The sequence below is a fragment of the Xenopus tropicalis genome, chromosome 10 (genome assembly GCF_000004195.4).
Source record: "Xenopus tropicalis strain Nigerian chromosome 10, UCB_Xtro_10.0, whole genome shotgun sequence".
Taxonomy (NCBI): domain Eukaryota; kingdom Metazoa; phylum Chordata; class Amphibia; order Anura; family Pipidae; genus Xenopus; species Xenopus tropicalis.
The window spans coordinates 17,592,374-17,618,667 of NC_030686.2; the positions used below are offsets into that span (position 1 = coordinate 17,592,374).

A 26,294-nucleotide genomic window follows, 5' to 3' on the forward strand; every position below is an offset into this window, starting at 1 on the left:
GTGAATCGGCCCCAATGACTCCTTATTGAAGGCAAAACAATCTTATTGGGTTTAAATTATGTTTAAATGATTTTTTAGTAGACTTAAGGCATGTAGATCCAAATTATGGAAAGATCCCTTATCCGGAAAGCCCCGGGTCCCGAGCATTCTGGATAACAGGTCCTATACCTGTACTACCATGTAATTCTACAAAATGTCAGGCAATTAAAAAATTCAACCTGTAATTAACAACACTCTTGATTAGACCTTTCAAATCACCTAAAAACATAAGTTTAAGTTATAGAAATTTATTATATTCATTAGATGGACTGGGGCAACTAATTTCTTCAAATATATATAAATATAATATGTAATAAGAAGGTAACATATGTAAGCTGATTCTTATAAATGGATGTTAGAAGGGAATCAAATTGTGTTTATCTGTATTACGTGGGATTCAGGGGCAGTTGGGGGAAACATTGGTTTGTATGTCATTGTCAGTTTCATTACAATAACGTACTGTGCTTTGTTCTTGTTTCAGAAACTACACCTTCAAAATGAAAATATTTTATATTATGTTTATTTTCATAATGATTGCTTTAAAAACAACTGCTTCAGAAAGACTTATGCAAGCAGGACTGCCCTGGTATCTTGATGTTTGAGCAAACTGCATTTTTGCAAGTGTCGAGCTGCCTTGCCGCTGCAAGCCTGAAAACATCACGGCAGTGATATGGTTTTACAAAAGGCATCTTAGCAGCAAGGATGTCACATTAAGGAAGGACAGCAAGGATAAAGTGATGGTGGACACTGCAAGTGCTAAGAAGGAAGCTGATTTATATGCAAGGTTTGATGTCATCGACTTCTACCTTAATGGAAGTTTCTTTCTTGTTGGATGTGAGCGAAAAAGCAACTGCACGCAGCAAACTCACAAACTCAGAGACTGTTTTTTGCTAAGGCTGATACCACACGTGGCGTAGGGCTGATATTTTCGGCAAGCGGAAAAACGCTTGGCGAAAATTCAGCCCTATGCCTGCTACTTGTGCCTGCACCCGAATGAATGGAATATGCTCAGGTGCAGGCACATGTAGCCGATATACGCATGAAAACACGAGACTTTGCATTCTCACGCGTTTTCATGTGTATATCGGCTACATGTGCCTGCACCCGAGCGTATCTCATTCATTCGGGTGCAGGCACAAGTAGCAGGCTTGGGGCCACGTGTGGCATCAGCCTTAGAGGGTCATGGGTTTATGTTTTCTAGTCTGCTCAATAATATGTTTTCATCATTTATTCAATGAAATGCTGTTGGTACTGCTGCAGCTGATGTCTGCTTAAATTTGATCCAGAAACTGAAGTTTAAAGACTTTATGGGAGCGTAGCAGGTGCGTTGGCTGTGGATAAAGAAGAAAAATGTAGCCCTTTAAAGCATAAATTATTATTTTCTAGTTTTAACATTTTAACTAGTTCAATAAATGTTTTCTTTGTATATTGACTGTAGCTTTTTAAAACGAAGAGGTGTGGGGTTGGGCTAGATATTTGAATTGAAGAATAACTGTTTCTGTATCTCTGTCTATGGTATTCCATAAGTAGTCCATAAATAGTTTAAAACTAAGACTGCCATAGTTGGCCGGATATTTGATATCCTAGGCCAAGATATTCATTTAGAAAGGACCCAAGATCACTGGGGGCTGCCAGTTTGTTAGGAACTCCTTTATACCCTGAGTTGGTGTGTTCTTTTAAACAAGAAAAGAACCACCCTTTTAGTTATGTTTCACAAAACTGACCAGCAGAGAGCACTATAGCATTAGAATGCCCAGACGACATTATCTTATGATCATCCTTTATATTACACCAAAATATCCACAGCTCATTACAAGGGTAGGCAGAAGAGGCAGCTGCCTAGGGCGCAACGACTGGGGGGTGCCAGACAGGAGCCTCGCCTGCCTACCTCTAGCTCCTTTTTCATTGCCCCCGCCGCTTGTCATTATGCGGTGGGGGCAATGAAGTATCGCGTAGCCGCCGTCCCCCGGAACTGCACATGCACGCTGAAACGCGAGGGGGGGAAAGGTGCAGGAGCGAGGTGGCCGACCGGGTTGCCTAGGGCGCCCGGTCGGCTTAGCCCGCCCCTGATAGAGATCGTTCACATCAGCCCCTGCCCCAGTGGAGCTTACAATCCATCCACATAGGAGCCAATTAACCTCCTTGTATGTTTAGGAGGAAACCACAGAAGCACAGGGAGAACATACACACTTGCCACAGACAGTGCCCTTGCTGGAATCAAACCTTGAACTTCAGCACTGTAAGGCCCCAGTGCTAACCACTGTGCCATTGATTTGCCATTGGTTATGTCAAAGACAAAACCAATAGACAGAAAATATTACAACATACATCATGCTTGCACACAATTAAAGCTGTAGCATACACAAGGACACTCAGAAGTGCCACTCCTCCTACAAGGCAAGGCAAGAATGTTCAGCTTGTATTGGCAAGGCAAAGATTTTTTTACTTTGCTTTTCTTTAGAATGATTTCCATCCTATTTAGCAACCAATGGACCTGCATAGTCATATGCAGTCATTATGTCTTATAAGTCCCATGCTCTAAAGCAGTGCTGTCCAACTGGCGGCTCGCGCCCCCCCCCCACCTGTCTGGCTGCTTTGATGGCTTAACTTTGTGTACTGGTATCAGTATTGAGATTAAATGGCCCCCTGCATGGTTCACACCTCAGATTCAGGCTGTAATCCCCCTGTATTGTTTAAACATGTAAAACCCTGTAGTGTGCAAACTTTTTAATCCCTGCATTGTTTACCCACTGCATTGTTTTCACACTTTAGGCTCAGGCTGTAATCACCCACATTGTTCATTTCTTCACACCACAGACTGTAGAAACAGTGCCAGCATAGTGTCACTGTATGTACTGTGTATGGCACACACAGGCAGCTAAGGGTAGGTAGAGTGAGGTTCATACAGGTAGCATAGGGCAGGCAGAGTATGGCGCACACAAGCAGCATAGGGCAGGCAGAGTATGGCACACACAGGCAGCATAGGGCAGGGAAAGTACTGCCTATGTGTGCCATACTCTACCTGCCCTACCCTGCCTGTGTGTGCCATAATCTACCTGCCCTATGCTGCCAGTATGTGCCATACTCTGCCTGCCCTATGCTGCCTGTGTGTGCCATACTCACCTTCTATAGCTAAGGTTTGGCTCCTATATCACTACAGGAAGCCAGGTAATAATTTAGAGGCATGGCTATCCTAGAGTGGCAATTAGTGAAAATATTTGCAAGTGGTAAAAAGATTTTGTATTAAAGTTCTCCAGTAGATGCATGCATAAAATATAGCTGTTGGTAAGCTATCAGTGTGGTACAACATATTGGACAAAAAAGTGTCACTTGCGTTCCCACCTATTGCCGGCCTTCAGGTATCATTAGTGAGTTTAGCAGTTTCGGTTCAGTAGCAGGGAAAATGGTGGTCTGGATCACAGATTGGCAGATCAGGGGCAAGTCCCTATCATATACATTAGGTTTGCGCCAAATCCACTATTTTGGGATTCTGCCGAATCCTCAATACTTTGTGAAAGATTCGGGCAAATTCTAATTTGCATATACAGATTAGGCTGTGGAAGGGTTAACAAGAATCATGCTCTCTGCACGGCTAAAAAATTTCAGCTTCTGTGTTTATGTGATAAAAAGTCACATCATTTTAAGGATTTGGTTCGGCCAGGCACGTGGATTTGGCCGAATTTGAATCCTGCTGAAAAAAGCCAAATCTTGGTCAAATCCCAAACCAAATTCTGGATTTGGTGCATCCCTAAAATTTATAGAGTATCCAACATTGGTGTATTGTTAAAAATGCCAGCACCGATAATGGGTGGTAAGTTAACTTGGTGGTGCTTTGGTACCATAAGTGTATGTTGTGCCTAATAGGTGTCATGGCACCCAAAAACCAGCTATAGGGTGAAAGAGATGTAATCACTTAGGTTGGAAAAGGTTGCTTTTAAATCTACTTTGACTAGTGGAATCTTACCTCAGTGCAGTATACCATAATAACCAATAATCGTTTAGCTTTGATCCGTCCAATGTAATTAGACTAATGTAAATAAATGGCTGATTTGTTTCTCTATGTCACAAAGGCTGAGGCCTAGGGGGCATGAAACTTGCTGGCTGGATCTGCACAGGGAACTGCTAGTGAGATTTTGTTTGAATCTTCTGCCCAACTAGCCACGGTTGAGTGGGTTCCAATGCAGCCGAGTCAGAAGGAGGAAAAGCTCCTAGAGGTGCACCTGAGTTGCACTTCATTATATGGGAGACACCAAAAACAAGTTTCTTTTTAAACAATTTTACTGTGAAGAACCATAAAACATTCAAATAACAATACATTGATTTGATTACATTTCAAAATCACTTCAGTAAGTGGGTATACAGCTGGGGAAATGCATACCCTTGTTTATTTTATATATTGATCCAAGAGCATACTCCTTACCCCATGGCAAAGCCACTTGAACTCTTCTTTAGAGGACAGGCGCACTACCCATAATGCATCAGGAAAATATATTAATGCACAGTTGCCTCATAGGCTTGTTTAGGTCTAAGTGATAGTAATGCTAACGCTCATATTGAAAGTAATCTAGCCTTAGATAGAGACCTAACATATGAGCATTGGAATTAAAGGGATCAGGTTTGAACTGGCGGTGCTTGCTATGTTTTACTGAACAATCACCTTTGAACTAAGAATCACCTAAAACCATATAGGAAAAACCTAAATATTATTTTTAAGGTGATGAGAACTAATATTAGATCAGTATAATGTCCATTTAAAGGGCAATGATCATTGGCCATGTCCAGTCACACACATGCACATAACAATCAGGAGCTGTGTAAGCTATGAAATCACAAAGGGGGGTTTCAAAAAGTTAAGTAAGTTATTCTGGAGTAAAGCTTGGCAACCAATCGGGAATTCCCCTTGATTGTTAAATGCAAAATGTCAAATTTACTCCAGTTTTATAAATACCCAAAGTTCTGCAAACCGTTAATGTGTCCCTTAGTGGTCTTGATTTTATTCAGGGTGCACATGTTTTATAGCAATTAAGGTACAAGGTGGGAAAGGCAATATAAGTTTGGATGTTCTGTGTTTGGAAAGGCCTTTTCTCTCTCAGGAACTACCAGCACTGCCTCCACCTGTATACACCTCTCCCGTGGGTCCCTGCTCCAGCTTTCCTCTCATCACTCTCCAGTCCCAGCCCCCACCGTGGTCCGGGGCTAAGGCACACTGCAGGTATATCCCGCAGTCAGAAATATCTGTTGTAGATGGAATAGGCTTTCCTTCCGGGGTCAGTATTGTGAAGGACTGCAGCGGGATCTGTGCGCATATTGGGAGAAGAGGAAAAAAGAGAGGGTGAGGCCAGTGGAATGGTATACATGTCGCTTTGTTTCTCAAAGACGCGCAAAGTTGACTAACGTGAGTTTCATGGGTCCATCAGAGCCTTGGAGAGGTTGAAGGGTGAGGTAGGGGCACATAATGTATATGCACAGGGTATGTACTGTGCAAGTAGATTTATTCTCACACAAAGCCTGGGAATGGTAGAGCCATACACTTGGTACAGTGGCTTGGCACAGTACAGACTGAGTGGAAGCATGTATTCTCACCTGACTGCTGATCCCCACTGCCAGCTCTCCAAGCTTAGTCCTTCCAGATTCCCAGATGTGCAGCTTTTCCCCACTCAGTGTTTGCAGCTGAACCTTGCAACCTGTGCCAAGTGGAGAGACAAGAGTGAGAGATCAGAGGTTGCCAGTTATATTTTTCCTCCCACCTACTCATTTTCTACATCAATATCCTGTGCTAAAATTCCTCCTTTTTCGCTCATACTGCAGTATCCCCTTTCCTTGGCTGTTTTGGTTCCTTCCATTTAACTCCCTATAGTCAATACAGACTCCTCCTGTTTCTGAAAGACAGTCCATCATACGCCCTATAGTACGAACTGCCTTACATACAGTACATATCTACTTTCTTTTTTAAAAGGGCCTTGGTAATATTAATATATTAATCTAACTATTTAGGATTTTAATCATTTGTAGGATGAAATAGAAAACCCTCACATAAGGACAAATGGCTGACTTATTAAACAGACATCACTAAGTGAAGGGCAGGAAAAGTATGAATGGAGGGTTACAGTTTTGGTTTTTTGAGTGCACCTTTTCGGTATTTTTATAGGAGAACAATATTTTACCGCTTACCATAAACATTGACTTACACTGAGGGAGCATACAAAGGCAACACATACCGTTGAACCAGCTGGGAGTGGTTGTGACCCCAACATTAATAAGGGAGTCACTTTTGAGGCTCAGTGGATCCATCTCGCTGTCCCAAGAATAAATTCCAGAACTCGCTGTGTCAAAAGTATGTACTGAGTCCTACAGAGTGGAGAAGGAGAGGAAGTTCACAACATGGAGTGGAGAGAATATGTACTAAAGAAAGGAATAAGAAAACTAAAGAGAATCAAGTGAGAGAAAGATAAACAATATATATACTGTCAGTGGGATGTGGGTTGAGGATGATAAAAAGCTGAGGTTAGGGTGGCAGGGATACAAGAAAGGAGGGAATGCCAGAAAAAATAGAAGATGGGATGCAGGAAAGAAGTAGATGTAGTGGTGGAAAGGATGTAATATAGAAGTTTCTTCATCAGAAAATCTTCTGTCTCACCTTGTGACTGCGATGCTGATCCCGGTTGTCCTCACTCAGACAGGACAACATTTGCTCCTGTTCTTCCAGGGAACTTGCCAGGAACAGATCAGTGAGAAGATATTCTACAGAAGATGCAAAACAGAGGGCTCATTTATAATCACAAGTGCAAGTACTTAGACTAGTGTAAAATTATGCACACTGGGATCCTATTCAGAAAGGTACTTTTTAAAACTTGCACATAGTGCCATTGTGCCCATTCAGCCTCCATTAATGAATTGCATGAAAATGCAGATGCAAGAGAACCCTGGAAATAATGCCCACCTTGACATAGTGTTACTTCCAGGGTTTTATTAGCTCAGCAAATAATATAGAGTGAAGGGCAGTAGGTTCTGGTACTTAAAGTATAGTATATACAATAAGAGGCATTATACAGAGTGTGAGGTGGGGGATTCTTGCAGCACAAAAGTACATTGTATGCAGTCAGAGGAGTGGAATATAAAGCAGTGGGTACTAGCTCCCCAAGTTCATTAAACTGATTAAGAAGTAGTTGGCATTGGCAGACCAAAGAATATTATATACAATATTAAATACAATGAGAGGCCATGGGTGCTGGCACCCCAATGTGGCAGAGCTGTGGGAATAACAACATATATTAAACTGCCTCTCATTGTATAATGTTTTTTGGGGTTCCAGATCCTCTTACTGTGATTGGAGAGACTTTTAGTGGGTACATGTTATGGTGACAAACGCTCCTCTGGTGGCTCACCTCTTTCCTTCTGCTGAATTTCCTTCCCACACAAGATGTTTGGCTGCACTGCCCTGTTGTCAGTCAGGCCACTGACCATCTTCTCCTTGCTAGGTTCTGGCTTAGTTTTGTTAGGATTAGGCTTGGTATCAGGCATGGCAGGTTCATGTTTGGAAAGAGGGGTTTCAGATGCTACAGCAAGGCTGGGGGGTGATGTGGTATCTGGAAAGCTCCTGAGCATTTTGTATTCAGATTTCCATGGAGATTTCAGACCACCGACTAGAAGACAAAATACAAAGAAATGTCAATGACAGAATATTACTGATGGTTCCTGTGGAACTGTAGTTTACTTATAATAAAACAGCCACATGCTTTTGTCCAGGGGGAGGAATATGATTATATCCCATAGCTCTTCTTTATGTCAACCAATCATGATTCTCACTGTGTATCCCATGCACCTTAATATCAGTTTTAAGCCAAATGACAATTCAGTAATAAATGTTGACAGTTTAACTTATATACAGGGGCTAGGGGAAACCTCCAACAGAAATATAATTGCAAATTCATATTGAATAATGACAATTTAAATGATGATTTAAATGAAACTTGAGATATCTAAACCTTACCACAATTTGCAGCTTTCCTATAAATAAAAATATACATATCTTATTAGGTATTCTTACTTTTATGCAAAGCCAAATTCACTTTCTCCTGTAACTTTGCTGCCGTCACTCTACTGGTTGGATCTTTTTCCAGACCCGCTACAATGACCTCACGTGTTCGAGGATCACAGGTGGGGGGTATCTCCTGCACGGGGGGTGGCTCAGTGGCAATCTATACAGATGGTAGAGGAGAAAAAGATGTTTATCTGAACTCAAAGAGAAATCATCATCTAACCACATTATCATCACTGAAGGAGGACTTGACCCCCTGCAAATCCCAGCACCTCTCAAATGGCCTCCATTGCCCCTCCTTTCCTTTACCACCCTCCCCACAGAGTCTATTACACGCAAAAATGTGCCTTAAAAATGGTAGGCAAGTGGTAAAGACAGGGCTGGGCTGAACAGTTGTTTCTATCAAGCACCAGATGTTTGATCCGGCGTTCAGTGTGGATAGCGGCAAATCTGGGTGCTCTGTAAGTGAGCATTAAGAAGGGCACTCTTGCATCCCTTTTGCTTTTGCACTTGTGCCCCTGGGTATAATGAGTGTTCCTTGTGTAATAATAACACAAATTCTCACAATTTGACAATTTGATGTTAGTGGCGCAGTGCAGGAAACTGAAGTAAGGGCAAAACAAATAAATAAATACTAAGCATGGGGTGCAGGAGTTGCAGAAGCACATTGAATACAATGCAGCCAGCTGAAGTATGCTGAGAGTTTTAGTATATAGGGTCATGGTGCTTAACCAAAGCAGTCTAAAAAGATATGGCCTTATTTAATTAATCTTGTGGAGATAGAGCTACCATGCCACTGTCCATATGTGGGCCATTTCATAGTAACATAGTAAGTTAGGTTGAAAAAAAGACACACGTCCATCAAGTTCAACTATAATGCCTATATATAACCTTCCCAAATGCTAGTTGATCCAGAGGAAGGCAAAAAACCCATCTGAAGCTTCTTTAATTTGCTGCAGGGGGTTGAAATTCCTTCCTGACTCCAAGATGGCAATCAGACCAGTCCCTGGATCAACTTGTACTAAGAACTTTTGTCCATAACCCATCCTTTTTGGTCTTTGCTTTAAGAAAGCTCCAAAATCTTAAGTGCATGGGAACTAAGTCATTTGTTAAGGGCTAGTGAGAAATGCTAGAGATTACAGTGCAACAAGAGCTGCAGATAGGAAGGTTGGCATCTGACAGCACTTCATACTCACTTTCAGGCACAGAGGCGGTGTGTGAGTTCGGCTCCATGGGTGCCAGCCGTTAAGCATATGTAGCATCATACAGCAGGAGCTCCACACGTCCAGCTTTGTGTCACAGGTGTCCCCCCGCACTATTTCAGGGGCCATGTGTGTCTCTGTCCCAGGAACATAGTCCGCTACAGTGAAACAACCAAAAGAAGTTACATCACATTGCATGTTATCTTACATTTGCAACGCAAGCACAGTAAAAAACAGAAAAAAATTACTTTGCATTATAGTTTACTCTCCTAATTTATATCTCCATTATTTATTTCCTCTTTGGCCTGTGGAAACTTTGCATTTTCCAGTGTCTGCAAGTGGATTAATTGGCAAATTTTAGCCGTGACTAAGCTGCCAGCGCATCTTAAGATAGCTGGGTATGAAATTATGCCACTGGAGCAAACACAATGTACACAAATTACACAATGTACACAATTATTTATAATACTGTAATTCCCTTGCGCAAGAACAATTCTGCTGGATAAGGTAACGGTATAGTGGAGAGAGAGGATAACCCCTGCTGGAGCGGTAGAAATACATTTCTATAATTGTAAATTAAATTGGTGTGAGAATAGGATGTCACATACCTGTCAGTAGCTGTTTCTTGCAACCATCTGTGGGCAGATAAGCAGAGTGCCCCAAATCACAAAGGTAGGCATCATTACCATCTTCTGATAGGAGAATATTGTCAGCTGTGCAGTAAAAAAGAAGAAAAGGTAAGTTAGGTTCTAAACTACATAGAGAGAGGGAAGAATGGAATAAGGGTAGATATCAATGAAAAACAGGAGTAGGGTTATGGAATCCACTTCCCTGTGGCAGTTAATATAGGCAATGAGAAAGATATAGAAAATTTCTGTGCAGGTACTAACCTTTAATATCCCCATGCACAAGGCTTTTTGCATGAAGGTGTGTAAGGCCCTCCAGTACCTGTCCAAGGTAGTAAAGGGCCCGATCTTCTGGTAGGTACCCATTTATCTTGATGAGTTGTCCCAAGGAACCTCCTGCAAAACAGAAATTAGTAAGACTCGATTGTCACCTGGCGCTAAAATGACCATAGCCAGTTAAAGGGCCACAATGCCTTCCTTCTTAATGTTTCTATTGTGCTTGTATAATGACATATGAGAGGTAAAATACAGTGATTTCCTGATTGCTATGTTCTCCTAGCATGTGAAGGTGTTTACCTTTGTGTAAGCCGTTGTTCTGTAGTGTTGTAATCATCTTACAAGTTTATTGACAAAATTGTGTATGGTCTGTTGAGACTGGGGTGCATGATTGTTTGAAAATATCTGGAAAAATGAACCACACAAGCATATCCATAGCAGAAAATGCTAAAGTCTAATCATCAATTTCTGTGGAGGTTTTACTATAGTTGCTAATAAAGGTTAAAGCTGACCTATCGCTAAAGGTGTCATTTTTTTACCTGTCATGAGCTTAAGAAATACATTGATCCAGGGTCCCTCCCGGACTGCTCCATACACTGGGACAAGTTTTGGGGATGAGACCAAAAGGCATGAAGTCAGCTCTTGGGACCGGAATCTGCTCTGATGTATCTGCCAAGTAATTGACTCATTTTAGACACGAAAGTGGACTAAACAACAATTTCACAAGATGTAGAAGAGCAACTAAACATACAAAGCTGGCATGGGAGACTTTATATCCTCCATAAGTTCTAGATAGATAGATAGTTCTAGATTTCTAAGATATCTACTATAACCAGTAGCTGAGGGCCACTAATATATCTACTCACCTTTTTGATCGCAAATCTTAATCCAGTTTGCTCATCCTTTGCAGGAAGTACATCTCCAAAGGATCCAGATCCCAGAGCTTTTCCATCTTGTGTCCAGTGAATACCTTCCTTGTACTCATAATCCTCTGCCTTTAGCTTCTAAAGAAGAGTAAAAAAAAAAAAAGGCTCAAAAATGTCCCCTTTGGCCAAACAGATAAAAAAAACCTGTCAAATAAAAAGTCACCAAGTAAAATACTGTACCTCTGTTAGAATGACCCCTTCAGTATCCATTTCTCTATCCTCATCATCTGCTTCTTGGTTCCAGGCCTTGGCGAAGGTGCACAGGCTTTTTGGCTCCCCCATGCTCACACTGCCTCTCAGAGCTGCAAACATACATTCTTCCACAGAATCAGTCTTTGAGTCTTCATAAGGTCTAGTGAGCTTGGAGGAGCCATACTCTGGGCTCGTGGTCTTTCCATAGTCTAAATCGCAAGATCTTTTTGTCCCCAAGGTTTTAAGGAATTCAGAAATGCTTAAGCTATCTAGAGGTGGGACTTGGAGTTTGGACGGTGGCAGTTTACCGCCTCCTATGTGGTATATGCACTGTTTAAGGTCTATGAGCTTGTGATGTTCTTTCAGTCCATCATCTTTAAGTAGATAGAGGCCTTGAGGGGGATGTTCATTAGATATTGTGTTTTGTTGTCCTCTTAAACCAGAAGTCTTTTCCTTCCTATCTGTCCTCCAAACGTTTAGATGTTCCAGGCTTTGCTGTGACTCTTCATCCTTAAGATCAGGAAGAAAACAAAAATAGTGTATTAGCAAGATGATGTCTTAACTTGTCTAAACTACACACTTTTAGGGCAGGGGTACACGGGGAGATTAGTCGCCTAGCGGGCATATGCGTCGCTGCAATGTCCCACAGTCGCCCGAAGTTGCCTTGCGCGACGCGTATGCCATCCCTCTGGCGATTTACATTCTAGCCAGTGGGGTGGCATTGCGGGGAGATTAGTCGCCCACGACAATGAAGATTTGTCTCTGGGCGACTAATCTCCCCGTGTACCCCTGCTCTTATTGGGCAGTTATGTCTGCTAAGTTTGTTATCCTGATGTTTACTGACTCAACAGGACACTGACACACAAAGGACTGTCTATTGTATGGTATAAAAGAAAGCTGCACCAACAATATTTCCATTTCATTAAAAACTCAATTTAAATTTAGATTATTTAGGTTTTTAGAGCATAAGAAAAACAATCCAAGTCCAACAATCCCTTTTAAACATTACATTAGGAAAATTATTATTGATCAGGTTTGATTTGTCTACCCTGCAGAGAAGGAGGTGTGTAATGTTTTCATCTAAATTGTCTCAGCAGGATTTGTTCTTTTTGTTTCATACCTGGACAGGGATAGGGGCCCGACACTCCTGCTCAGGAATCCTTTGCCCTCTTTGTTCTGTATTCTGAGGACTATTTTTCTGTCTTCTCTTTCGCTTTGCTTTCTTCCCTTTGACACATGGAGGCTTTGACTGACGGGCTGGCTTACCCTCTGTTGAGTTCACCACATTATTGGCTATGTGCTCAGTGTCCAAGTGACTAGAACAAAGTATACAGAATGACAAATTATTACTGAACAGTAAGACAAAAACCTAAACCACTAAAATAAACATGCCATTAAAAGATGCAGAGGAGAGGATAATGAGTCTGGAAGGCACATTAGTACTAGTATAGTTTGTCTTATTACCTGTATTGTTTGGAGTCAGTGTTGTAAATCTGATGTTGCTTGGAACTTGGGCAGATCTCGTGATTATTCTCACCTAAAACACAAAATGCATAGGTAGTGTTACAAAGTGTGGTTTATGGAGCAATAGGAGGAGTTATAGGGAGGGATATATGGAACAAAAGGAGGGGTTTTACTATATGAAAACTGGGTCCCCAAGCTGTTTATAGAGGGTCCACACAAGCCCCTTTAATACAGTGAATTCATTGTATTATTCCCTACTGAATACTGGGTCCTAAGGCAGAAGACCATTCTACCTAGTTTATAGGGAGGGGTTATTTGGAACAGCAGGAGAATTACATGATTATTGGAGCAACAAGAAGAATTAGAATAAGTGGTTAAATGTGGCAGCAGTAGCAGGGTTATACATGAGGTGTTATATGAAGCAATAAGAGGAATTATAGGGATGGTTATATGGAGCAATAGGAGGAGTTATAGGAAGGGGTATATGGAGCAATAGGAGGAGTTATAGGTAGGGGTTATATGAAGCAATAAGAGGAATTATAGGGATGGTTATATGGAGCAATAGGAGGAGTTTTAGGGAGGGGTTATATGAAGCAATAAGAGGAATTATAGGGATGGTTATATGGAGCAATAGGAGGAGCTATAGGGAGCGTTATATGGAGCAATATCATGAGTAATAAGGAGGGTTATATGGAGCAATAGCAGGAGATATAGGGAAGGGTATAAACCATAAAGAAAGGAGTTATAGTGAGGGGTTATATGGAGCAAGTAATAGGCATAGGTTATATGGAGTACAAAGAAAAGACTATAAGCAACATAGACAATATGGGAGATTATAGGGAATCTTGCAGGAAACAGAAGATACTTCTGGATGTACATATGGGGAAAGATATATTGTAGTCTTACATTCAGGTTGTGCGATGATTGAGATGTACACAGATGGACATTGTTTTCCCTCCTTGGCTGTTCCTTTCTGTATCACTTCACTCCATGGCCACTCCATGGCCACCGTCTCTTTTCCCACCATGCCTTCACATTTGTATAACTTTTTGGGTATTTCTGGGTCAAGTTGAGAGGACTGCTGACGCCCAACAGCCATGCTTCCAAATGAAAGTTATCCTAAAAGCAAAGAATACAGTAAGCCAATTACTCAGTAAGCCACTTGGTCATACACCAGTAGAGGCACACCTACGATTACTAATGTCAGTGTTTTTGTTGCAGATTTGACTGGTGGCACCATGTAACTGTATATTGTGAGTTTTTCCCAGTAATGTTTCTATAACTACTGTGACCAGTGTCAGACTGGCCTACCAGAGTTCTAGAGGATCCCTTGGTGCATTCAGGCCCTAGTGGGCCCCAGGCTCTTTTCTGATCAGCCTATCCTATATTTTTATAAAAACCTATAGCACTGACACTGTATCTGATTGCTGTGAGAGTGGGCCCAAGGTGTTGGGTTAACTTGTTGCTCCTAGGAGACACAGTTCAACACTTACTATGATCAGCAAGGAATTATAACTTTGGAACACGACCATTTTAGACACTTTGCTTTGTTTTAGTAGTCTGAAAGACAGAACCAAAACAACCCAGATTGCCCCCACTGCCCTCCATGTAAATGGACCCAAACCATGAATGGTACATAGTTCAGTAAAGGACTATTAGTCTGATAGATCCCTACTTTGCATATATGTTGCTCCAACACTACTAAAAGCAGCTCTGTTTGTCTCCAAATGAATATAAAAGTTACAGTTAAAACATTCTAAATGTGGCTTTTCTTGATCAGCAAAAGCCGTAAAAATGTGCATGTGACTTTTTTGTGTTACCACACCCCATCTAGAAAAATGAAAAGTATTTTCCTCATTCCTCCTCTATGAACCATTTCATAACCCTAATCCCTTCTGCTTTCTTTCTCCTGCCTGTTCTTATCTCATTCTGCACACAGGGCCCCATACCTACACATACTGCTATGATGCAACAGTTAGACATATCTGAGAAATTGCTTCCATAAACTAATGCAGTGTTAGATATATTGTCTTGCACACACTGCTCAGTGAAGCCATGAGGTGAAGTGAGAAACAATTTAATCTCCATTCTCAACCTGTAATACACCAAAGCCACAACCAGGAAATAAAAAGTTAAAAAAAGAATTGATGCCTTTGTTCCGACTAACACTGGTGCAATGGGCCCAACCATGTCACCTGCTCTACAGAATATCATTGTACCATAACCTCATTGCACACAAAAGGCTTTATTCGCTGTTAGCAGTTTTTATTGGATTCTTTATTATCTTACAGTTGTCTGATTGGTGGCTTCATTGAACAAGTGAAAATAGAATTACACCATTATATCCACCATTATTGCATGCTGCTTATAGCAAATATGCGATGGAAGATATTCTTATCTATAGATAAACGGAACTTGACTAATACAAACTAGCAGTCAAGTGAGCAGTAATCTGTGTTTCAGGTGGGTCAGACCAGGGCTCTCTTTAAAGGGGTTGTGAACCTTTACATTAACCTTTAGTATAATGTAGAAAATGCTTTTCTGAGATATTTTTTTTTTAACTATTTTGATCTTTATTCAGCAGCTTTCTAGTTTGGAATTACAGCTGTCTGGTTGCTAGGGTCCAATTTAACCTAGCAAGCTGCAGTGGTTTGAATGAATATGAATAGTAGAGGGCCTGGATAGAAAGATAAGAATTAAAAAGTAGTAATAAACATACAATTGTAGCCTGACAGAGCTATAGTGTTTTTGGCTCCCATATGAAAACTAGAAAGAGTCAGAAGAATAAGGCAAATAATTAAAAAAAATATACAAAATAAAAAAATGAAGGCCAACTGAAAAGTTGCTAAAATTGGGCCATTCTATAACATCCTAAAACTTAACCTGAAGGTAAAACATCCATTTAAAATTGTGCAGGTTTCCAAAAGGGTTACACAAATGCAGAGTTTATAGTAGATTCAATTGCATCTCTGCCTTAGCTGGCCAGTGTAATCAGCCACACCTAACCAACCTGGCATCTTACTGACCCATGTATGAGGCCAACCTCACATCCTAATATATATCCAAGGATTGGCCAGATATCTATAAGGCAGGTTTGAAAATCCTGATGGGCAATGACCAAACTGGCCCACTGACAGGTCTGTATAGGTCACTATAAAATAAAGGTCCTAACTATTGGGACTGGCACTGATTTCATCTGATTCTTAATATAATTATCATTTACAAGATGACATTCCTAAATAGTCAAAGATTTCTTGTTACCTGGCTCTGCCACCTGCTGATTTCTAGTTGTAAATGTTGTGGCTGAACCATCTGCTTGTAATATGAGTTCAAGAACAAAGACAGTGCTGGCAAATAGCTTTTAATACCCCCATATTATTATGCCATAATCTTTCTACAGTATATTGTCTATGAGAATACTTGGCAGTTGTGATTCTACTCGCAGTTGCGATTCCAAAACATTGGTGGTTTGAAAAAAAAAAAAAAAGGTACACATAGAAAAAGTTGCATATTACTATTTGAATGTGGTGGCAAAGCTGGTTAATCCAGTTCCCTAAAGAGAGCAGTTTCCATTTCACTATGCGGTGCAGCTAAACTGAGAGCTTAACCCATGGGCTTCTCTCCGTTCTTCCTGCAAACTTACTTTCAAAATTAAAGCTTATGAGCTTCAATTTTTATTCTTATCTTTTGTTTTGTTTTCTATTGCAGTTGAGACCCTTTCCTATACCTCTTCTTGTCTATATTCCTGGGATTCTAGGGTAAGAGAAGTTAATTTAGTGTCTACTAAAACATAAGCAAGAAAGGATTAGATGCTGTGCTGGAGGGCCAATGTCTATAGCATAATAAATGTTCATATGATTGTTAACATAACTGACATCAGACCTCGGTGGATTTGTAATCTTTATGAACAGATCTAATTGCAAGTTAATATAATTAACAGTAAATTACGAAAATGTGGTTGCTTTAAGGAGCAAAAATTCCCCTTGTTGAACATGAGAGCAATGAATTCAGCTTGGGTTGATCATGCATTTTGCTGATATTTTTAATCATTAAAAATATATGGTTTGTGTTATTTCTTGAGCTGAACAAGGCAAACAGGGAAGCTACTCTATGATTGGTCCTTACAAGGCAGATAATTATATTACAAGTATACAATCCCCCCCATTCCCCTTTGATGTGACTGTTTTGCCTTACAGATATACATCCATCCAAGTTCATTATGCAGGGGAATTATCTGTGCACTTCAGTTTCACCTTTAGCCCTGTTTATCATAGGAAATTGCAAAAACCATACATTTTTCATGATTAAAACAAAAGGCAAAGAGTATGTTCAGCACAAGCTGTATTCCTTGAACTCATGTTGAATAAATGGGGTATATTGCCCCTTTAAAAGCATTTGTGCATACCTTTCTAATACTGTATGAATTCTTTGGTATACAAAATGGAAAGTACAAATGTGCAATGTATTTTTCCACAGGCAGACAGCATGCCATAACAGAGCTGTACTGATTATATATATCCCATAACTATACGCAAACATTGTCAAGGCGTTGCTGCACAGTTATGCATGAATACACATGAAACTTTACATGAGGCACAATTACTTATAGGGCTCTGTAAGGAGATCATTTTGTTTTTAAGGGGAAGAAAAAAACATTAAGGTTCATTCTTTTAATTTTTTAAGTCTCTCTTTCTATGAACCATTCTTACAGAAGAGGTAGTAGCAGAGAGTATGGTTGATCCCTGTTGTAAAATATAAGGATATTAAAGGTCACCAAGGATTTCTAAAGGTCAGGAAACTACTACTGTAATTTATAAGGATATTACAAGTCACTACAAGGTTTGTGACCATATAAAGGCACAAGGTTGCAGGCTGAGTTATACAGGGAATTCGGAGAATCACTCATGTATTATAAGGGATAATGTACCCCCTACTGTAAATAATAAGGATTTCAGAAGTCACTAAGGGGTTCTGTGACCATATAAAGGCACAAGGATGCAGGCTGAGTTATACAGGGAACTCTGAGTATCACTCATGTATTATAAGGGATAATGTACCCCCTACTGTAAATTATAAGGATATTAGAAGTCACTGAGGGGTTCTGTGACCATATAAAGGAACAAGGATGCAGGCTGAGTTATACAGGGAACTCTGAGTATCACTCATGTATTATAAGGGATAATGTACCCCCTACTGTAAATTATAAGGATATTAGAAGTCACTGAGGGGTTCTGTGCCCATATAAAGGCACAAGGCTGCAGGCTGAGTTATACAGGGAACTCTGAGTATCACTCATGTATTATAAGGGATAATGTACCCCTACTATAAATTAAGGATTAATTAAATTAAAGGATATTAGAAGTCACTGTGACTATATAAAGGCCTAAGGCTGAATTATACAAGGAACTTCCACTTTTATTATTATAAGGGATAATTACATATTTGTACTGCTTGCATTGGTTATTGGTTGTTTTCTAAGTTTTCTTGTATGTTTAATGTATTCACCTATTTATTGTACAGTGCAATGGAATATGCTGGCATTTTATAATGACATGTTATTAATAATAATATAAGGCTATAAGAAATTAGCAGTGCCAAGCGCAATTATATGGAAGTTCAAGCAGTGTCTTCTGACACAAATACCTTTAACCAATGGATTTTTTTAGTATTTTTTTGCGCAACTAACTTCAGAAACATTTGCAGTCCCATAGCCCCAGCAGTCTTAAATAACCAATTTAAAACTTTTTTACATAATTTTCTTCAGACACAAATACATTTTTTTTATAGTGTCATAGTGTCCCTCTAGTAGCATTAACCCTTTCAGGCATGTGCTACACTCAAATGCCCTTCTTCTGGTCCCTATTCTTCTGCATTTGTATATTCGTGAGCGGGAAGTGCCATGTGCTAATAGAATTCTTATGCCCATCCCGGAGGCACATGCAATGTACCATTTATTCTTCTGAAACATGAAGAGGAATATAGCTGTACTTGCTACAACATGCCATGTGTCTTTATTAGATACAATGATTTCTGCACATTGTACTGCCTGCCACTGTTTGGGAAATGCTAATGAATCAAAATCGCTTGAGGTTTTTTCGGATGTCTTCCAAACCCTGCTGGTAACTGGCCTCCCGCCCCTTATACTGTTTCCCGCTCTCCTCTTCTAACCATGATCCTCCCTTTTCTAGTCTTCCTGTCTTTTCCCTTCCCTACACCCTTGCCACTTTCTCTTGTTAGACACGGACCCTTGTATTGAAATGAAAGCCACTGCTCAAGGTCACAAGCTGTTACCTTGGCACTTGAACCTGGGTCTCCGGGATTAAACCTCAGAGACCTGAGATGGAGGAATCACTAAATGTCGGTGTTAACTGAGTGGGTTAAATAGTAGTTCTGTTTCCTCCGCCCCCCTCTCCTGAATCTTCACTTCTCGAGAACTGTTATTGTGATTCTGAAAACTGCCTCAGTGAGACAAACAGGAAAAAGAAAGAAATTCTCGAAATAAGTCTGCCGTGCTGCGGTTCTGTAACTTGAGATGAACCGTTACATCCCCCCCCCCCCCAAATAGATTAGATTGTGCCATAAATACCCCCCCACATACACACAATATGCTTTTATACAGAAATCTGGATGACAATATACTAAAAACGCAGTGGGGTATTCTTGCCTAAGCTTTACCACAGTGGAGGAGCGCTGGCTTTATATGTGGTCAGATTCTAAAACTTATATGATATGGGTCAGCCATGTTAAGTTTGTGAAACTCTTAACAGCCATCATCTCGGGTATACGGATACCCACTTAATGGTACTTTGTTCTACCACAAGGTGGGTATTTTCAACTCCACAAACAAAGAAACAGCTGCCGATGGGGGAAGGGTATATGTCTGACTAGGGTTGTCCCTGAGAGAGAGCCTATGTACTATTGTCCTAATACCTTGTACCCAAAAGTGTAAGTAAAGCTGGCCATACACGGGCAGATCCGCTTGCTTGGCGATGTCGCCAAGCGAGCGGATCTTCACCCGATATCCCCACCTATGGGTGGCGATATCGGGGAGGCATGTAGGCGAATTCTGCACACAGCAATGGGGCAGTCGGTTCGGGGACCGCATCAACGAGCCAATGCGGTCCCCGATCCAACTGAATTTTCTAACCTGGCCGATCGATATCTGGCCAATTTCAGGCCAGATATCGGTCGGCCAGGCCCCTCGGTTCTGCCCCTACACGGGCCGATAAGCTGCCGAATCGGTCCAAGGGACCGATATCGGCAGCTATAATCGGCCCGTGTATGGGGACCTTTAGAGTAAATATGGCTATTAAAATTAGGGAGAGCAGATACCCCTAACCCCCATATGAAACTATCGCCTACCAATAATGCTCGGTATTTTGCCTCTGCTATATAGATATATAGATCTTCACTGACCTCTTCTTAGGGCTGTGACAGATGGGGAGATTAGTTACCGCTCGACAAATCTCCCTTGTTGTGGGCGACTAATCTCCCCGATATGCCATCCCACCAGCTAGAATGTAAATCGCCGGTGGGATGGCATACACGGCGGGGCGATTTGCCGAAATCACTGAAGTTGCCTTGAGAGAAAACTTTTACAATTTCGGCACCGCGTATGCCATCCCAGTGGCGATTTACATTCTAGCCAGTGGGATGGCATATCGGGGATATGCGTCGCCCACGACACAGCCCTTACTGCAGTGAAGCCATTTGGACAAGATCACTACAAACTAGTATATTAATTATAGCTTCCATTACAGGGAAGTTGTATCTCATTATATCACTGATTGGTATGTATCTAACTACTGTAATTATACTTTTATATCAAACTAGCAGCACTGAATGGCAACTAAACAAGTATGTAGATGACTCAATCACAAAAACAAAAAAAACAAACAAACACTGTAACCATTCTCTGTTCCCTAATCTGCCGTTCCATCACCAGAGAAACCAACCAGGAAGTGATTGCAGAGGACCTTGTATCAGGCAAGATGGCCTACTTTATTTTCTGCTGATGTGGCTCTGGCCTCTCTTTTAGGAAAAGAAGTTTGTTTCTGAGCCCAAAAACAATATATAGTGTTTCCAAGTACGGTCTATATTCTATATATTTATTACCAGAGTAGTCGCAGACCTCATCTGAGACCACTACAGATAAGACTAAGATATAATTAATCCTTTTTGGAGGCAAAACAATCCTATTGGGTTTAATTACTGTTATGGAAAGATCCCTTATCCAGAAAACCCCAGGTTCCAAGTATTCTGGATAATGAGTTCCATATCTGTACTAAAAATAACAAATTGGACAATGTTCTGAGCATTAATATTTTACAAAAGTTAAGTCCTGAAAATATGTTGTAGGTCACCCCAAGATTTCATCAGATACACATTAAATGCACAGATATTTTTGTAATACGACCAAAATTTTATAACCTGTCCAATCGGCTAAATTACCTATTGCCATGGTAACCGCACACTCTACAAAACTATATTTCATGTAGTATGTATGTGTATACAGGGTCAGACTGGGCCAGATATAATCCCAGCTGGCCTCCCTCCCCTGATTGCATCTACTTATGCACGCTTGGAGGGAGGGAGGGCCCCTGCGGGGGGGGCGTGTGCGTGCAGCAGGGGCCCCTGCAGGGAGCTCCTGGGGGGGTGTGGGGCCCCTGCGGTGGCAGCCCCGGTGGGCCCGCACCCCCAGTCTCACCCTGTGTGTATAGCCATCTAAGGGTGAAGACTTATGCATGCTCGAAGGGAGGGATGGGGCCCCTGCAGGGGGCATGTACGTGTAGCAGGGGCCCCTAAAGGGAGCCCCTGGGTGTGTGTGGGGCCCCTGCGGTGGCAGCCCCGGTGGACCTGCACCCCCAGTCCAACCCTGTGCGTATAGCCATCTAAGAGTGACGACACACAGAGCTGCTAGTAACAAGAAACACAGATTTGTCATGATTGAAACAATAGGTGAAAAGCATTTACTACACAGGCCCTGTTTACTGCATTCACATTGAAAAGGAGTATTCTGCCCATTTAGAGACTATGGCACATAGTACGAATTCAAGCATTTTGCCAGCAGATCAGCAGGCAGTAAAACACTCAAATTTGCCCCCTAGAGTTACATAGTAATAACTCTGACCTTACTGGTGCATCACTGGTCAGAAACACTTGACATTGTAAATTACAAACAGTAAAGCCATATTTCCCTGACCCACTTTATTATTATTACCATATACTCAATGATGAGCCAAATTTGAGTGTTTGCTTGCCTGCCCACCTGCCAAGCCATCACACAGGTGGCAGAAAACTCAGTTTAATGCCATATCCCATAGAGTTAAAAAAGATACAGGTATCGGACCCCTTATCCGGAAACCCATTATCCAGAAAGTTCCAAATTACGGAAAGGCCATCTCCCATAGACTCCATTTTAATAAAATAATTCACATTTTTAAAAATGATTTAGTTTTTCTCTGTAATAATAAAACAGTACCTTGTACTTGATCCCAACTAAGATATAATTAATCCTTATTGGAGGCAATATAATCCTACTGGGTTTAATTACTGTTTAAATAACGTTTTTAGCAGACTTAAGGTAGGAGATCCAAATTACAGAAAGACCCCTTATCTGGAAAACCCCAGGTCCCAAGCATTCTAGATAATGGGTCCCATACCTCTACTGCTTTTCACTCTACCCTGAATGAGGGTAGATGCTCTTTTGCATACCAAGTGTAGTAACAAAGAACTATTGACAAAACACCACTTATTAAAACAGTGGCAATTCTGGGGCACTAGTGCAGAGAGTGCAATTGCTTTTCTCTGGATCTAGTATAGTGGTGTATAATCAGTGATCCTGGTATCAAAGTCCATGCTAATAACTGTTCATATACACCAAAACATACTTTGGTGAGTAACACAGATTCCACAGCTCTTAGGACTACAACCATATACAAACAAAAACTCTCTAATCCTTATCTCAAAGACACAGGGAGTGGCAACAACAATAACTGCTGGTATTTGGTTAACCCCTTCCATCCTTGCCCTAGCAAAACTTTTCAAATTTTTTTTTAGGTTGAAGAACCCCTTTTCTGCCCAACATTTAGTTTGCGCAGCGCAGAACAAGTTTGTAACAAGGTAACATACTGATGGAAATATGGCTAAAATAGGCACTTTCTTTTGGTTCCAGCTTAAACCACAAAAATAAATGAAGAATTACCCCAAATTTCAACCATACCCCCTATGTAGTTCTTCGGGCACACCTGGGCAGTCTGTCCTAGAAATGACTGGCCTCTATGACGCATATGCTATTGATGATGTCCGTGTTGCAAGTAAAACTTGGATGCAATGGGCATCAACAGGACATTTTGAACCTAATCCATAAATTATCGATTTAGCCTGAATACTGAATCCTCCATACAACATTTGGTCAAATGCTGAACCAAATCAAAACCCTACTTGTATATTCAAATTTGAAACAAATAAAAAATTATATTATCTGTGAACAAAATATTGCTCTGTATTTAAGTCTTTTAAAGTCACATGATGTCCAAATCCCAAACTGAATCATGGGTTCAATCCATCTCTAAGTTTTTACATAGATGCACATAGTCATCTGACCATTGTCCACCTTTATTTCCTTATTATAAGAGATCCAATAAACAATCCAGATTTGCTTTAATCGTTGACAGTAGCCCAAGTCAACAGGCCAGAGAGAGGATCCAAAATTCGGGACATTTTTGGCCAATAGAACCATGACCAAATCTGCCCTGACTTGCTCCCTTTGTCAAGTCCTACTCTTTCATCATCACTGCTCTCAGGGCCATGTGCAGATACACTCTAATGTATGGCTTTATTTCATTTACTGCACCTTCACCAACACTGAACGCAGAATCATTTTCAAATTCACCCCAAATTCACCACTCACTGCTTTTGTTTTGTGCTACCTCTTCACCATCACTGATCCCAAGATTGCCCCAAAAAATGGGCACTATAGCATGTAAGTACCAATGACCACTGTTAGTGCATTGAGTTTATATTTTAAATAGAAGGTGCAACCTAGGGGTCTGCCAATCTGATGTTTTCTTGTGGGGTTATAAAAAGAATACCTCTATATGCATTCCTCAATGATAAATCCAGGCTAAAGGCAATGTGACACGGAAGACCTTTTCTATAGAAAGGTCTGACAAGGTGGATTGTGGGTGTATCTCTAACTTAAAAGTAAAAATGCAGACTGGTACACTTTGTTATCTAGTTTTAGGCTCATGGCATGCGTATAAGTGTTGCTATTAATCCAGATCAAAGTTGTGATAAGACGGAAATTGTGGAAATTGCTGCAGTCTGAATTAGTGATACAACAATGGCAGTCACTGCAGTTCAGATTAGTGATAAAACAATGGCAATCACTGCAGGTCAAATTAGTGATAAAACAATGGCAATCACTGCAGGTCAAATTAGTGATAAAACAATGGCAATCACTGCAGGTCAAATTAGCGATAACAATATAACAATGATAACAATGATATCAATGATACCAATAACCACTGGTCACTTCTTATTGACACCAGCAGTAGGAGCTGTTTGTAGATTATGGTCTGTGATTCTTGCCTAATATGCAGCCATCCATGTTTTCTAGGTGACAATCATGGATTTTACTGATCCGCAAGTTTTCATCTGGAAGATGCTATTTTTGCTGCAATATGTGCCAAAGTTCTAATACCATAAGATCTACAGCTTCATACCCTAGTAGAAAAGTTGCACCATGCAATTTTGCTCCTATACCAACAGCTTCCAGGTGGATATATCTACTGGGAACACAAACAAAAGTAACTGCCCGTGTCCAACACCCTGAAAAACAGCAGTTAAGGGGTAGTTGGTTTACCAGGCCAAGATAGTGGGAGTAATATTTCATGCCACTGTTGCCCAATTTGCCACCCTACAGATGTTGCTGGACTCCAACATGTGCAGAAGTGGCATACATTGGAGTAAGAAGTTTCCTTCTTGATATCAGTAATGAGGCCCACCTACCCATAAAGTGCAACTGCCCTACTTGCACCCGCAGTAAGTTCCACCTGGAGTAAGTACCCAAGCAGTACTTCTGTACTTCAAGTAATACTAAGACACACACCAGCTGCCATCAGGCTGGGACATGTGGGAGGGCTGTCTGATTGGATTGGAATCCAAGTTAGAGTATTGACGAATGAGTCACAGCATTGGCCTCCCACTCAGAACTTGTGCACAGGATCTCTCATGTAAATTCACTCATGTAACAGACCATGCCAAAATAACACACACTCACCCCACACCAAGCATTTAAAAGGACATTATCTCCAAAAAAATAAGATGCTATTCATTGGCTTAAAGTGGATTAATAATTAAATACTCACTGTAAACCTTTATGCAAAAGAATACATTGAGTTTAAGCAATAATAGTCATTTTAACCCCATAATAAGGCCTCCTGGAATCAACCAAGGTTACAGTTGGGGCAAGTTTGGGTCCCGTCTCATACACCACGGCTACAGGCAAACCCTTCATCTCATGTAAAAGTGAAATCATCCTTATATCTTTATCATCCTTATACCAGTTGTGTTTCTCTTATACAACTTTTCTTGTTAAACTATGTATAGGTAGTGGATGTGCAAGGAATATTCCTTACATTTACACAAAAGTGGAAGCTGCCATATTGCAAGAGCGGAGGAATCCTATTCCAGCTGGTCATAAACTTGTATTTCCAGGCTACCTTAGACAAGGCAATCGGTATGGCAGCCTCTGCTCACATGTAAGTGTGGCGAAATGTGCACAAAATCAACTGTTCTTTTATTATCACCGCCCATTGTACTCCACTTATTTACATACTCGTAGAACTACAGCAGGGTGACGGCACAAAGTTTTCATGTATCTGCAACTCTGTGCCAAAGCTAAGGTGGTTGACAAATCCAGTCAATTCTATTGATCCCTTAATACTCCCACCCACTTAAGCACCCAAGACAACTGATACATACAGTAAGTACTGTACATTACATCTCAGATCTATTATTGTTGCGTTGCATAGAAATATTCTGCGGAACCTACAATCAACCCTTTTGACCCCTTAAGACCCCCCTCAGTGTGCATATATTCCCAGAGTGCTTTGCACACAAACTGTTGACCACTCTTGCATGTAGACACACCTACTACGCTGTTGGTGGAAGCCAACTTTAGCGCCCAAGTCAAGTGACACCTACAGTATATACTGTACATTATTAGGCGCCATGATTCTGCCTTAAAAGCACAACCCTCCCATTCAGACTCAGCCCGGCACTGCTTACCAGCTCCTGTTCTTATTTTCCTTACAGTTTTCCACACTGTCTTCTTCCTCTGTATCCACAGAAAGTCCACGCTCTCTTCCCCACTCTCCTTCCTCCCACCCTCCAGTTTTCACTGATTTTTTCCCTACTTTTTCCCAGACTGTTCACTTCTCTCCCAGGCACTTGCCTCTAACTTCAACTGCCTGTACAGCAGCAACTGCACCTCCTTCTTCCATAACCCTCCCCTTCGTCTCTTACC

The 26,294-nt window shown here is 41.0% G+C and overlaps 2 protein-coding genes across 2 annotated transcripts in view; one reads left to right on the top strand and one right to left on the bottom strand.

Annotated features, from left to right (window-relative positions):
• Positions 1 to 654: 654 nt before the first annotated feature.
• The window catches only part of myo1d (myosin ID), a 93,281-nt gene continuing 67,641 nt past the window's right edge, over positions 655 to 26,294 (top strand). The window contains exon 1 of the mRNA XM_031894864.1: positions 655 to 823. Coding sequence (XP_031750724.1) covers positions 777 to 823 — 47 coding nt within the window. The 5' untranslated portion in view covers positions 655 to 776. The remainder of the gene's footprint in view (positions 824 to 26,294) is intronic.
• On the bottom strand, positions 4,300 to 26,260 carry map3k14 (mitogen-activated protein kinase kinase kinase 14). Its single transcript, XM_002935549.4, has 16 exons — positions 26,057 to 26,260; positions 13,670 to 13,882; positions 12,764 to 12,836; positions 12,420 to 12,615; positions 11,288 to 11,809; positions 11,048 to 11,185; positions 10,721 to 10,850; positions 10,170 to 10,301; positions 9,888 to 9,992; positions 9,274 to 9,437; positions 8,087 to 8,237; positions 7,425 to 7,682; positions 6,677 to 6,780; positions 6,258 to 6,387; positions 5,623 to 5,723; positions 4,300 to 5,335 (listed from the first exon to the last, which is right to left on the bottom strand). Exons 2-16 carry the CDS (start codon positions 13,860 to 13,862, stop codon positions 5,129 to 5,131), a joined length of 2,604 nt encoding a protein of 867 aa, XP_002935595.3. The 5' UTR covers positions 13,863 to 13,882; positions 26,057 to 26,260; the 3' UTR covers positions 4,300 to 5,128.

Excerpts from the sequence above, each read along its gene's own strand:
- map3k14 (XM_002935549.4), bottom strand. The coding sequence starts at position 13,862 with ATGGCTGTTGGGCGTCAGCAGTCCTCTCAACTTGACCCAGAAATACCC. Across the intron at positions 11,186-11,287 it reads AAGGGGTCATTCTAACAGAG|AAGCTAAAGGCAGAGGATTA; the intron begins GTACAGTATTTT and ends ACTCTTCTTTAG. Across the intron at positions 10,302-10,720 it reads ATTTCTTAAGCTCATGACAG|GAGGTTCCTTGGGACAACTC; the intron begins GTAAAAAAATGA and ends TCTGTTTTGCAG.